This window comes from Myxocyprinus asiaticus, chromosome 47 (assembly GCF_019703515.2).
Source record: "Myxocyprinus asiaticus isolate MX2 ecotype Aquarium Trade chromosome 47, UBuf_Myxa_2, whole genome shotgun sequence".
Taxonomy (NCBI): Eukaryota; Metazoa; Chordata; class Actinopteri; order Cypriniformes; family Catostomidae; genus Myxocyprinus; species Myxocyprinus asiaticus.
Window position 1 is genome coordinate 14,533,769 of NC_059390.1, and position 15,680 is coordinate 14,549,448.

The window sequence follows — 15,680 nt, forward strand, 5'->3', positions numbered from 1 at the left end:
TGTTTAAAAAAAGGAGGTAATATTTTTGATTTTTGTAATTTCAGGTATCATCTTTTCTTTTTCTCGTTGTTAAGGTCTTACATATATTGTCCACATACTGTATACTGAAACACTGATTCTGAACCTAACTGATATTTCTACTCAGACAGATGCAGTTGGACCGCATCAACCTCTTGCCACTCGATTACATTGTTTTAATGATTATTTTCTATGTAATCAAATTTTATAAAATGTTATAATAATAGTTTGATTCTTTGAGTAAGGTGATTTTACATGTCTTCAGCTGCTTTTTATCTGCTTTTTAATCAAAAGTTCTAATGGAAACAAGAAACAAAAAAACCTCACTGCGCATACTAGCCTAAAGGAGATGTTTTAAACAAGTGACAAACATTTGAAACTCTTAGATAAAATTAATAATTTTATTTTGAACTGGTCAAAAGTCACAAAATGGTAGTCATTATGATGTCACTGCTCGGAGTATTATGCACCTTTTAAAATGTTTGAAATAATAAGAAATAAAAACTTAAAAAAAGACTTGCCATTTCAAAATGTTACCTGTAAAGGACTGTCTTTGTACATTTACAGATATCTGTTATCAGTTCCAGTCGCTGAATGACAAAATACTCTAATCCCTCTACAGATAAAATCTACATTCAATTGTAATGGTACAAATTCCTAAGTCTCAGTTAGTCAAAGCTTTTCTTAGTTTCAGAACAGTCATTAGTTTCTAGTAAAATGTCACTTTATTTCAAAACCTTGTCCGGTTTGTTATGAACAAAGTCAGTGGTAACTCATCACAAATGGTATCCCATTGCCAGTGGGCACTACCTGATTTGTGAGTCTTTATCCTGTGAAGTTTAGCTCCACATTCTGGTGAAACTTGAATATGTATACGATCGTATGACTAGCCCTGAACAGTGCTTACATAAATCACTGTGACTCATAGTGTTACTATAGTAACTGTCATGAGTAGTATTGTTCCCCTAAAGGAAGGTAGCCGGATGCAAGAGTGTGTAGAATACACTTACCGCACTACTGCATGATATGTCTTTCACTTTGAGCCAGGCGAGATCCAGTGTTCCCTCTCCTTTATAGCACGACTGCAACCTGTCCTTGATTCTTTCATTGATCTCTTTTAAGGTGAACACACAGAGTGCAGACTCTTGAGATGACTCCTTTGGCCTCCTTTTCTGTCCTTTGGAGAACACGGTATAAAGGATGTCATCATCAGGTCCTATGCCCAGTGAACGTGCCAGGATAGTACCTGCTTTGGATAAATAGGCAGCCTGCAATAGGCGATACTCAACGCCACCCTTTACACAACCAAGAGGAACCTCAACGTACGAGTTGAACGCAGTGTCATCCTTGCAAAGTCGCACCAGTTTTGAGGTGTACACTTGTTCACGGCCGGCTGAGGATGATCCGGTCGTTGGGCCTCCGCCCATTTCAGGCTGCAATGTGAGAAAATACACAAAATTTCCACTGCTAAACCCATATATGTAATAGATGTCAAAGTCAGGCACCACCGTGAAAGTATCTGATGGGATCTTAATCATGGAGGCAACAAATTCATCATGGAAGACATAAGCGAACATTCCGTCCTCCTCGGAGTTACGGGTGAGCTTTCGACTAGATATTGTTGGGAAGTACTCCGGTCTTCCATCAACAGCTGTGGCCACAAACAGCTTATCAGGCGAGGCGCCACTGTATGACACAATGACCCCAAAGACGGAGCCGCTCTCGTTGACGCCAGAGAGGTAGTGCTCTTTTTTATGGAAGGGCTCTCCAAGCTTAAATAGATCATCCAGACGAAGCAGCTTGCAAATACCCTGGTAGAGGCTGCCGCAGGCCAGCAGCCGGTTCTCTCTGTAGTCCATGAGCAGCATTTTATTGACGTTATTGGTCAAAGTGAGTGGTTCGCTACAAGGCTGCACTATGCGGGGTGGGTAACAGTTGCGGTTATCCTCATCTGGGCCGGTCTGATGTGACACTTGTACTTCCAGCACAGGGGAGAGTTTGTAGATGCGGTTCACTGCCCCAAGATACACATTCCCATTTCTGTGATCCACCGCCAGGTGGTTAAAGGTCCATTCAGGGTTTTCCGCTCTGAATGTACTGCATTCCTTATGAACTCTGGATGCCGCTGAAGGCTGCTGTGGCCTGGTAGCCACGAGGGAAACCAACAAAACCATGATGCAGCAAATAAAATTAAAAAAGCTCCATCTCTTGTTGTGGGACGCCATTGTCTTGTGCCTTATCGGAAGAGTGTCTCTGTCCACTACTCACTACCTGTACTCCGTCTCAGTTTTCAGGCTTCTCTTGATGTTGGCATTCTCTTGACATTCGGTACCTGTATGGTGAGAAAGAACAGAAGAGTTTTAGCATTACAAAAATAATAGCATTAGTTTAGCAATCGATCTGTATGTTCCGCAATAGTTTCTCAATAGAAAAGGGGAGCGATGGCCACAGAAGACAAAATATGAAGCCATAAGATAAAGTTTTTCAGCCATTTGAAAAGTGCATGAGTAATTAGGAGTGGGAAAGGGCACTCTGGGAGCTCACACAGTTGGCATGAAAAGATGCCATTTTCCCCAGGAGTTAACAGCAAGGATGTGCACAATTTCTTTGACTGTGCCCCACCTCACAGTCAGACTTTTGGCCCTCTAATTGATTTTCCCCTCTGTATGCAATTTGCATGGTTTACCGATTTTCTCCCATCTCTCCAGATAGTACAGCTCACCTGCTGACACAGCTGAAGAAGTGGCAAAGCACTCAGATTAGACTGCAATGCAGTGGTGGACAGTAACAATACAGTAAGTATTTTTAATTTTAGGAAACTTTTACTCCACTACATTTTTTCAAAATGTGCCATTACTTAAATTATTAATAGTTTTATATAAAAACAGACAAGAAACAGACTTGTAGTTCTTGCTCTATAACCTTAACCTAGAAACAAATGCGGTCTCGTGAGAGTTTCTGCAGAACAAGGGTTACCGTTCAGATAGCGTTGCCCAATGCATTTGCGTGCAAAAAGCACTGAAGATAATAATTTAAAAAAATATACTGACATTTAAATGTCTTCTGTGCCTGCCAAGCCAATACATGACATCTGATTTCAAGAACTGGCTGTCAAACTTAAACATGTCAAGGCAAGAAATTTTTAATATATTAATAAAACTGCCACAAATGTACTTGCTCGCTAGCTAGCAGTCAGCTCATAAATGCACTCTTGCCAATGCAAATTGACTTGCAGGGTAATATAGGATACATAGAGCTTTAAATTTGTAAAGAGCTGAGAACAGTTTATTAGGCCCATTTATTTTTGTAGGTCTAAGAAAATATATTAATATCAGTGTCAGGAATTATATAAATAAATCTTATAAAATGTAAAACACAAACTCTACAATGACCTGACATTTATGAAGAATACTCGTCCTGAGAACACAGGTCAACCCTTTTGGTTAATGTCTTAATTATAGGTGACCTTTGCTTGTATTCACACATATATATGCATATTATTTAATATATATTTTGGTCTTTTAACAAATATTGCTTTAACAAATGTAATGCAAACAAACATACCCTTCTTTAAAAAGGATATATAATTAAAATAATCATGCTGTACTATTGCATTCAGATCAAGATGCATTAGTTTAAACATTTAAACTTACTACTGTCATTTTACAATTTTAATGTGGAAAAATGCAATGCATGTTTGCAAAAAAAAGTTTGAATTGATTAGTAGCAACTAAAGATCATTTAATTTCAGGTCAGGACTACATCAGAGTAGTGTTGTCAAAAGTTCCGGTACTTCAGTACCAAGTCGATACTAAAATAAAAAAGAAGTAATGATACCAGTGTTTCTCCAGTACCGGTAGTACCGAGCACAGACCCAATCCGCTACCAGCGCGCAATATCACAGTGTCACATCACAGCTTTAAAATGCTCACAGGCTTAATTTGAAAGCATGCTCTGTTACTCCTTTTATACTGAAATCGACAAATAATCCAAGTGACATGTCCTAGTGTGATTTATTAAACCGCTGAAGGCTGCAATCTTAGCGTGGATGAGCTGCGTACTTTAAATCCGACCGCTCATACTCTGGAAACTTCACAGACATTCACGTTGTTTGAGATGACAAAGCAGAAATCGAATCGACTGTGAACCATGCAGCACATGTAAACTATATATTTATATAATTAAATCACAGCATTTGCACTTTAATCTCAACTCTATTTATATAGCATTTAAAACTTGTTAAGCAAAGTTAAGCAAAGTGCTTGAGTAATAAAATTTAAAAATAACCACATACACAAACACTAGTAATCTAAAATACAAACACTCCAAAACTGTGTCCTACATTTCATTTGTCAGACTCAAAGGACAGTGTTAACAGAGGAGATTTCAGACGTGACTTAAAAGTCTTCAATGATCACACTGGGACACGTCACGAACTGTTTATCTGTAAAAGTGAAGCTAAAAACACACGGCATAAAAGTATGATTCAAAATAAAATCTAGATGCTTGAAATTGAAGAAATTAAATAAAACAATTGAATAAAAATATATTACAACTGTATAGTAAAATGTAATATTTTTCACTGTAATTATCTCTGTTATAATAATAATAACAACAATAATCAATCAATTTATCAAGCAAGACAGCTGCTAAATAAAAGTTTGGCAAAAAAAAAAAAAAATGCAATGACATGTTAAAAAGTTTTATTTTCACTTATTAAAAGCTTTAAGAATTAATTGATTAGACACCATTTTGATGATTAAATTAGGGATGTGCGAGACTAGTCAACTAAAAGGTTCTGATGCTGCTAGTCAGCACAGTAATTGCTAGTCGGTTAATATTTTTCCCCATTAAACTGTTCAACATTTTTACACATTTAAGTTCGGCTTTATATTTTTACAGAGGCTACACTTAAATTACTGTCATATTAATGTTACACATTTTAAATATAATTCATAATACAAATATTATTAAAAAAGAGGATATCTGGAGCAGATACAACATTTCATTTCACCATAGGCTGCGCGTGCTTCTTCCCTTTCTCACTTTTGGCGTGCACAGGAAAATTTCCTCTTGCTAGACAAGAAAACTCAGCAAAGTAGCTGTGAAATCACTTCAGTGGTGGTGCGGGAAGCAGATTTCCGAAACGTTGGTTTGAAAATCAGATGTTTGCACTTTTGAGTCTTCTTTAAATCTGTGCGTGCTTTTAAGTTATTTTCCCACCGAGCAGGCTTTTTCTAGCGCAGGTTAGCCGCCTCAGGTGAGTCAAGTCCCGTCTTTTACCAGACCATGTCAACGTGTTAAATTTACTCCTCAAAAAAATTATGCTTTTGAGTAAGTAGCCTAGAAAATGGCTGTTTTGGGCAAGGTATGCAATTTTTTTTAATCTGCTGATTAAGAAGGCTATTTTCAGCGAGGTGCCAACTGCATAAGGAGTTAAACTATCTTTTATTCTGTGTGCACGTCATGTTTAGAATACATTAGGTATATTGCAGGCTACGTCACAGGCCTATTTTTTTCTATTCTATAGATATTTATTATTTTTACATCGTTATTGGTTAATGTTCTTTAACAGCTGACATATTAGATCAATGGCTAATGCACAACTGCACATCGTGAAATATGCACAACATTTCAGTGCATTTGTTTTCTCTCGTAGATTTGGCTTAGCCCATCTGTTAATTATTTTCAACAATGTCCTGATTGTTTTAATATGTTAAGTAACTTTTACTTGGTGAATTCAGATTAGAACAGGCTATTTGGGTTGCACTACCGGTCCTGCACTATTCATTCAATTGTTTTCAGTAAATAAACTAGGGATGGGCACGAGAACTCGGGTACTCGGACATGCTAGCAATAATCGATCATGAAAATGATGATCGATTGTGATTACGCATGATGTGACTTTTCACTTAATTTGAAATTCAGTGACAATTACCTGACAACTAAAAACAAACGTGTCAAAGAGGAAGCTTATTTTTAATTTTGAGATTGATAACGTTGTGATTTTGAGGGGTTCACTGATTGTCAGAGACGTCTCATAGCAACCAAACTGATACGATGCTGTAATGCTATCGTTACAATCATCAAAAGAGAGTGTAATTAACTGTGTTTTGAACACCTGCCTCTGCAAAACATTTGCTAAACATGTTTTATTATCATTTAATATAAGAACTTTGACTCGGATAACGGAATGTTTGTCACTGACTATAAACCTCACTGCCCTGCGTGACGTAACACACACCTGAATCTCGACGAAATGAATGATTTCCGCACGAGTTTCCAAGTTAGATGTCCGATATAGTGTATTTCCGTTGCACTTTCCCCAGTTGAAAGGTGGAAATTCAGACTCTGAGTTGAATGGAACACTTCATGAATCACAACAATACAGAGCATAGCGGCTTTCCTCACAAGACCGAACATTTGGACACACACACACGGCGTGAGTGGCAGTGGACTCAAGGTGCTAAAGCAGCGCATATACAGCAGGTGAGTGTTTCAAACAGCCAGACAGAGCACAACTAAATGGAGCACAATGCAGCATCTTCAAAAATGAACTTCAACTTAACACACATATTAAAAACATGATGGTTATGGCGTCTCCTGTTATTTGAAAATAGACGGTTCAGACAGTCACTAAAAAACTGGTGTGCGCTTACTAAGATTACTACGATAACCTGAAGGAAGAACAGACAGACGTGTGTTGTGCACATTCAGAGTTGGGCAGTGAATCTTCACATAATGATAAAATATGATGCGTTATATTTTGAATCTTTTGTACGTTTGGTAACATATTTTAAAACAGCCTATAATAATGAAAAGACGATACACTGAAAGAACAAGACACAATGCAGCAGGCAAAGATGTTTGTCAGACATGTTATTATATACAGTTATGAACATGTAATTGCCCCTCAAGTACTCGACGAGTACTCGAGTAATTAGTCCGAGTACTCGAGTAGACAATATGACCAAAATATCTATCCCTAAATTAAACCTATATTCGCTAAAGTTGAATGCGTGCTCTATATTTAAATGTACAATGATGATAATGCAAGGTGAGCAATTTGCAGATAAATGCCCCTTTTCAGCTGAATTTTGCGGCAGATTTGGAATAGATTAAGCATTTTAAATGGGTCGCATAAACACATTTTTTTGACTGTTTTCTGAAGGTTGGTTTCTTTTTAGACTAGTCGACACCAACATTTTCGTTTAAACATCAGTGAAATTTGTCGTTCAGCACATCCCTAGATTAAATTAAATTAAACTTTAAAACATATTCTGGAAAATAATAATAATAATTAAAATAATTATTAAAATAATTATTAAATAATAAAAAATAACTAAACTGTTGTGTTCAATAGCACATTATCATATTAGAATATTTTTGCTGTAATACCGAAATTGGTATCGAGAACCGTGAAATTTCACAGGTATCGTACCGACTACTGAAATGTTGGTACCGTGACAACATTATAGAGTCCTGGTCACCAGGTGATACCTCCAACACTTCTGATGAAGAAGACTTCTTCTCAAGTATGAAACACACAAAGTTAGGAAAGAGTTACGCAGTTGGAGGGACACTTTGCTTGCCAAGTTGGTTTTAACATTGTGTAAATTATCTCTAAGAGTGAATACTGCATTACAGGCTTCAGCTGCCTGAGAGCAGCTGGACTTATTTTTAATCCTCTGAGAGCAAGACTGTACTTTTACTGAAGTTGAACAAAAGAAAGTGCATCTTTGTTTAAACAGCAGTTTTCTTATTTCTGCTGTTCTTTTCTGATGTTACAATTTTGCCACATGTGTGGCCAGTTTTTTCAAGCAGGATGTTTATATAATATGTTTTCACAACACACACACTCACACACACACAGTTATTGTGAAAGGCAGTTTTTCTTAATAAAAAGCTCCTAAATATCTGTGCGTCTGTGACATTAGGCCACTCTCTCCTTAAATATATATGAGCTGGAGGACACAGCATATTAAATTGCAAAACAATATTTAAAAAAAATAAAAATAGCACTAATAGACCAGTACTTTTTACTTTTGGCACCGGTAAGTACATTTAAAAGAAAGTACTTTTGTACTTTTACTCAAGAGGAAATTTGTACTTTTACTGGAGCAATATTTAATCAGATTATCTGTACTTTTACTCAACTTCAGGATTAGTGTTCTTCGTCCACCACTGCTCCAATATGGTGCACCATAGGGCTAATTAGAGGGAATTGCTTAAGGCTGCACAAAGCAGAGAAAGAGCAAAAAACAAAAACATAAACACAATGATGAAAAAACATGGTTGGCTCTTTATCCTTGAGTTAATTGTCTAGTAACGTTTGGCCCATCTCAGTGGTCAGCAGTGTTGCATCAAAAAATGCTATGAAGTTTGAGCACAGATTTAAACGCACAAACATGCAGTGCAGTCTAATATAAATATAGTTTTCTAGGTTTTTAACTGCAGAGCAAGCTAGCAGTGGTATGCTAGGCTGCCACTTACGTGCTGAGGTTCACAGGAGATGTGAAAATCACCGCTTAGGCACTGTAGTGGGCATTAAGACGTTATACAGAGTGAAGGGTATGGATTGCACAGTAATAATTAGCCATTGAAACAGAAAGTAGAGAGGCACAAAAGGAAAGAGTGTTAGCCCACTCAGAGGCATATAAGAGAAATAAAGGGGTCGGTCCATTCTGCGTGAGACTGGTCTTACTGTTGCCGAGTTAGCATTGTATGGCAGGGAATCGTTGGAAATATAGTAGTATGTAATCTGAGCAGTGGGGGATAATGTTCTGTGATAGAAAACTGTAGTAGAGAACCACTTCACAAAGCTACAGCAGGTATGTACCGATTACATTTATAGTGAGAACTGAGCTAAGATGAGAACTAAGAAAGAAAAAAAACATGCACAAGGAAATGGCAGTCATGTAAAGCTGAATAAATACACACTATGACCCACACTGGCAGATTGAAAAAGCATGATTCTAACCAAAGCAGCCAAGATCTGCATCCACATTTTTCCTCCATCAAGCAACCACATTTAGCAGCCCTTTCAAACAACACCCATTCAAACACTTATTTTGGGGGTATGGGGAGCAGGACACAACAGCCACTTTTCCACCATCAGAAAACCAGTGTCATTGGTGCCAAATCAAACCATTATGTACTGATCCGGGCCTGTTGGCACAGTTATTGTTTGCTTTTCTATTGTGGTGCTACGGAATCAGGATTAGAATGGAATTATTGTAAGGCCCCATTTACACCTTGCATTAACATGCGTTTTCGGTGATCGGATTGCAATCAGATTGCACCTGATCACATTAAATGTCAGATGTAAACGCACCCAATCACTGAAACCACATTTGGAGGTGGTCAGGAACGGATTATGACCACATTTAAAAGGTGTAAATGCAAATCCATTTTCACTATCCAGATACAACTACGCAGTAATTATGTGATGAGGTTACGCTACAGTCATCCGGTGTTAAAGCATGTTGTGGGTTCTTGCCTTTTTCTGTTAATTCAGCCATCGAAACATGAACAAAACAGACACTGCAGTCTTGCAATCTTGTCACCCGAACAATGAGCAATATTCCATGAATTACTCCATTGGAATACACTTGGAATATCTAGTGTCTCTCCTCAAATCCCTCTTGCTAGCATTTCTCTCATGTTTTCTAATAACTGACACTCACGTGAAACCAGTCGAATTGATGAGAAACATATACAAGCACCGAACGAGAGATGTATATCATTAGATTTGCTTCAACGACCCGAAATGTAACTTTGTCAGCCGCCAAAAAAATTTTAATCAAGGAAAAACACTGATTGTGAAAGTGATAGAAAGTATTTGAATTATCCATAAGTGTTTTTTAAATTCGCTAAAAGACGGAGAATTTTCAGTTACCACAGGCTTTAATGTAGGCTAATATTTAAGGGTCACTATCCAACCACAGTGGAGATGCATTTGACTGCAAGGTGTAAATGCAATCCAGCTAAAGAATATCCAGATACTATCCTGATATGAAATGCATCTTAATGCAAGGTGTAAATGGGGCCTAAGTGTCTAATTGCGAGTCGCCACGTAATATAAGCATTCCATCGGCAAGGTTGAGCATGGTCAGCTAACAGAACAGTGTTCAAGTGAAAATGCTACTATAACCATTCACTGTGCTCAAAACCGTTCGGCCCGTTTGTGAAAAAGCGGCCGGGTGTTGGACTAGAAACCTCATCTACCATACGAGCACCACGCCTCAAGTGTTAGAAGCATTTTTGCCATTTCTTAAGCCATGACTCTGACAACACTGAAAAATTACTGTGCAGAAATCAAAGCACTATATGAAAAATAAATAAATAAAACACTGTTTGGTTTTGTAGTGGCTTTTCTGTGATTCTCTGGATGTTATGACAAAGTATCCTTGCCAATCCATGGTGTTAAAATATTTAAAGTCATCTAGCAATGGGCTTTGCAATCAGCTAATCTGCAAGGTCATTCAAAAACAGGGGTTTATGGTTCAAGCCTGGCTTCTTCCCATACGTTGCTTTAGAATACTGCCAGTTGGACAGGTTACAGAATTCCCAGTGTATTGAATTGAGTTGACTTTTTGGCCAGAGACAATCTAACTGGGACTAGTGGAGATATATTCTGCATGCTGCCAAGAGAAAAACAGTTCTTCTTTTGGAAAGCTTGCTTGCACTCACACACACATACATCCATGGACTGGAGACCACATGCTGAGTAACCACATCAAAGAGTGCTAATGAATTCATGTTTAATACCACACACACACACACACACACACACAAGCGCCATTTCTGGGAATGTGAGGAAACGGCAAATTTAATGTGTATGTTTTTTCGCTTGAGAAATAATTGGATATTCATGCTTCTCACTCAAATTCTGTCTTTCTTGAATGCAGCTGCCAAAAAAAGAAGTCTCATTTGACGCATTTCCTTTTGTCCTTTCAGACAAACAAACAAAAATATCACAGTAAAACAGCACGAAAGAAAAAATGAATTCTGAAAGTAGCTGCACATTGGACTACAGAACAGGAAATAGCTGTAGAAAATGCTAAAGGAAAATGCGAGTGAAAATGAATAAGAGAAAAGCACTAAACAAACGTTTATTGATTTCACTCTCCTCTGGGCTACCTGTGAAATGGGTGAGAAGAAGCCATCTAGTTTAAGACCTAGAATTCAAAAAAGACTTCCGAAGCATCAGAGTTGCAAAATTGATTCTTTGCATTCATATGCTTAAGCATGTTCACATCTTCGATAGGTTTTCAGGAAATTCCTGATCCAGGGCTATCCTTTTCTACATATCGTGGCACCGTTTTGCGGCCCTCTTCAGCCAGTCGCGGCACGTTCGGCATAATGCGGCAGCCCGTTTCAGCTTATCGCCGCCCGTTCAGCCCCGTTTTGCGGCCGGCCTTCGGGAAAAGTCCCGGTTCTCCCTCTGGCCAGTCCGCCCCTGCACATGGTACTACTATTTTGAAATGTATGTGCTCCCAGTTGTCAACTCGCTGACGGCTGAATTGCTGAGAAAGTGACTCGAATTCAAACTGCTAACCTGATGAGTTCAAACGAGCGCTTGTCGGGTGATTCATTATAAAGACCTGGTTCAAGAGTCAATTGTTCACAAATCTGACATCATGGCTCGCGCTGTGTTTGTTGTTGCATGCAGCCAGCGAGCTCATATCATCAAAAGAAAGGGTGAAAAGCGGTGCGAGAAACACTGGTGCTCTAAAGATCTTTCCAATAACTCACAAGATGATATCTGACGAAACCGCATATGAAAGCACACATCCCGACTGTCACCAATGGGGGCTAGATTTTAAATTATTGTCGCAATAATTTATTTTTGGTCACATTTGCAACCATTTTGGTCACAGTCTGGAGCACTGTGATCTGGTGTAATGTGCCAGTGTTTCCTTGTCCACCATAGCCATTTCACTCATGGCATTCTGGTTAAAATGTGTACCAACTGCCAAACACCATACACTTCTTACTGGGCATCAGTATGGCGAACTAAATTGACACCAGGCTGCTTAAATCCTAGCTTGTTGATAGGAGGTGCTGGCAAGGGTACATTCTACATTCTTGGTGTTAATTCGCATTTAGAGCAAAACTCTAGGACTTCATTTGAGGGTCAAATGAGGTCAAATGATGGTCACTATAACAGGCCTACAAACCAATAAGCAAATACTTAAAGCTACTAAACTCACTGAAGCCCAGGGTGTTTGACTGGAGCCTTTCCAGGCTTTGCAAATGCTCGACCTTGACTCTCATCAGATGTGTGTGAGCGAGGGGGGCAAGGATGTCCGAACAATCCAGAATTTATCCTCACTAAGAGCATTTTCTGAGAACAGTGTAATTCAACACTGATTACGACATGTCACAAGTATACAGACGCAGACAATCGCACATACACACAGACGCTTGCACATGCACCCTCCTAAGTTTCATTAGTACAGGCTTCACTCTTCATCCCTCTATGGACAGATGGAGGGATTCATGCCTGATGTGGGTCTGCAGGAAAGGGGGACCAAAAAAAAAAGTGGTGTTTAAACACAGACAGGAGTTTTAATTATCTGCAGCCCTCCCAGAGGGTGAAGAGTGCTCCACCCACCAAAAACCTGATGGGACTTTAGGATGCCCAGGAGAGAGAGCAATAGAAATGTCACAAACAATCTATATTAATATTGTACGAATGTAATGCTGTTAATTTCTAATGTCAATCAAAATCTACTAAAAAGACAATCATATTGAAATAACATTAAAGTTAGACCTAATGTGCATGCAAAAAAACTCAAATGTGTCAATGTAAAGGCCCTTTCACATGACAAGCATCAATGTTACCCGATGCACTGAACTATGACTGAAGCGTCAAGCTTCAGTTTACCCCCGGTGCAAAAAATTCAAAGTTCACTTTTCACGTGGAGGTCAAAACAGAACATTACACTTGTTTTGATAGATGCACTGAAGTGTCAAGTTAAAGCGCCATAATAGGCAAGAGTGATGCATCAGTGATAATATAACCATTCTATTAGAATGAGGTGTGGTGAACTTATGTGCATGCATCAAACACTATATCAATTCATAATAAACTTGCTCTGTTATTTACAGAATTCAACAGAACGAGAGCTCTCCCCAAGTCTTGGCATATCAAAGCAATGGATTGATCCCAAATGCCGGTCAGACAAATCCAGTGGATCTGAGAGACATGTTGACATCTGCCTGTCCTTTCTCCCTCTCTCTAACACTCTCCCTCACTCCCATATTCTTCATCTTTTCAATTTCCTTCCTCGCTCTGATCAGAGGGATTGTAATCCTCCACAGCAGCTCTCGGTTCAAACAGACTCTGTCAAACGCTTTCCATCCATACATCCCACCCCCACTCACACAAGCACAAAATCACTTCCTTTCCTCCTCTCACACACATATGCATTCTTTTTCCTCACACATTCTTAACTTCATCAAAAGAGCTGGGGTCTTACTCAGAGATGAAAATGTGTTTGTCAGTGGTGCTTGCTGCCAGTAGCAGGCACGTGTCTCTATACAGACCAAAAAAACTGCAGCCCTCTGTGCTGGCTCGCGAACACAACACTTTGCCAGGATCCACACACAGAAATAGACACATGCACCCAGATGAACAGGCAGATAAAAAGACACACACACACACACACACATACACACCCACACCCAAACATACCTCTGTCCCACTTTCTCCATATTTTAAGGATGCTTGTCCAGGTCTATCAGTTCTGATGCCCAGTGTCATCTATGTTGTCTGCACTGAATGTAATCTCAACAGATAAGGACATTTCAATACCATTAAGAGGCATATTGATGAACTTCTCATTCCCATCATTGGTATCATGTTATTAAGTTAGACTCCAAGCTGCTTCCTGTTGCTGTCTGCCAGCCCCATCTCTCAAAATAAACAAATGTCTTATTTGTCACTCATTACTTTAACGAGATGAGGCCTTGTATTGAATTAAATGAGATCTCAGGAAGACCTCAAACAGTGTATTTACATCAAAACCAATGTAAATTACCTGATAGGATGGGGAAATGATAGATCCTTTAGGTCAAGAACTGAGCCATTATTTATCACTGCAGAGGCTCCTTTTCTTTATTTAAAACTCCAGATTTCAAAGATAGGCAAGTTACCCAACAGAAAATGTCAATAATTTTTTTTTACAAAATTTAAAAAAAATGATTCTGTCTTTAATACACTGATGTGAGAACAAAAAGCCTGGTATGACATCCAAATGAACTGTTTAGTTCATTATAGTGACAGTACATCAATGCTGAACCAAACATCCACATCTCAAATGAGTAAACGAGGGCTGCTCAACCAATCCGAACCAACTGTGCATCCCTTAAAAAAGATGCAGAGTGTAGACAAATCAGGTCTCAAAACATTCATTAGTGTCAAAACATTTCACATTCTCACTTGAAATTCCCAATCTTTCTTTAGCTCTACATTTGAAAGAGGGAAGCTTAATCTCACTTTTATCTTCTGTCAGACTCACCCTGTTACACCTGCATACTGAAACTTGTGACCTCAGTATCCTACTGTGACCTCAGTATCTCTCTCTCACTCTCTCTCTCAAATTCAAATTGCTTTATTGGCATGACATACAGTAAGTACATATTGCCAAAGCATTACAAGAAAAACAAATAAGTGAATACAGTAAAATGGACATGAACAATAAGACAAAACATAACTAGACAAGAAACAACTAAGGAAACAAAGACAGGTAATTGTGCATGACATATACAGTAAAATGTAAATAAATAAATAATAAATAACAGTTGCTAAACTAAACTGCAGAAACAGGTGCTGATGTGTGTTCATTTAGTAGTTTGTGGCATCTGTTAATGTGATCGGCCACTAAGGGTGAATTGGGTCCTTTACCAAGTAAGATTTTCAGTTTGTCATTTTCACTGAGGGAATAAAACTCAGGGATGAGTTGTTGTAATTTCATATATAATGAATCTCTAAGGTTTGAGTATTTTTCACAGTGAATGAGGAAGTTCTGTCTCTGCTTCACCTGATGTACAATGGACACATGTTCAGTCTTCTTTAGGTTGCCATGTCTTTTTATGCCTTCCTATTTCAATGGCCAGTTGGTGGTCACTTAGTCTGTATTTGGTTAATAGTTGTCTATGTTTGGTATTTCTGACCAAGAACAGATATTCAGCAAGTCTATACCCTTGTTGAGTTGAAGGTAATGTTGTAGGCGACTTTGTGTTTGTTCCCTCCAGTGTTCCATGCATACAGTATATTGGTTTGGAGATTCATTATTTCTTTTATTCTTATTAGTTGTTTTGAGTTGATTTTGGGTGCTTTGTTTGTGAGTTGTGACACTAATAGGCAGAGAGGACTTTGTGGATTGAGTTCTTGTGTTTTCAGTGCTTTATAATGAAGGGTATCTTTAGACCTAGAGTTTAAGTTGAGAGATAGACGGCCGAGTTCTGCTCTACATGCGTTATTGGACATGAAGAACACTTCTAAAGAATTCTACATGTAGACCTTCAATAGGATGCTTGTCCCAACCATTATGGCTGTAATTACTTAATGAAAACCAGATTTCACTTCCATATAAAGCAATGGGGACTATGACACTATCAAATATCTTTGTCCAAATTCTGATTGGAATGTT

At 38.5% G+C, this 15,680-nt stretch overlaps 1 protein-coding gene across 1 annotated transcript in view; it reads right to left on the minus strand.

Annotated features, from left to right (window-relative positions):
- Positions 1-15,680, minus strand: part of LOC127436502 (plexin-A4) — a 334,355-nt gene that overhangs the window by 300,870 nt on the left and 17,805 nt on the right. The window contains exon 2 of the mRNA XM_051690704.1: positions 1,029-2,350. Coding sequence (XP_051546664.1) covers positions 1,029-2,243 — 1,215 coding nt within the window. The 5' untranslated portion in view covers positions 2,244-2,350. The remainder of the gene's footprint in view (positions 1-1,028; positions 2,351-15,680) is intronic.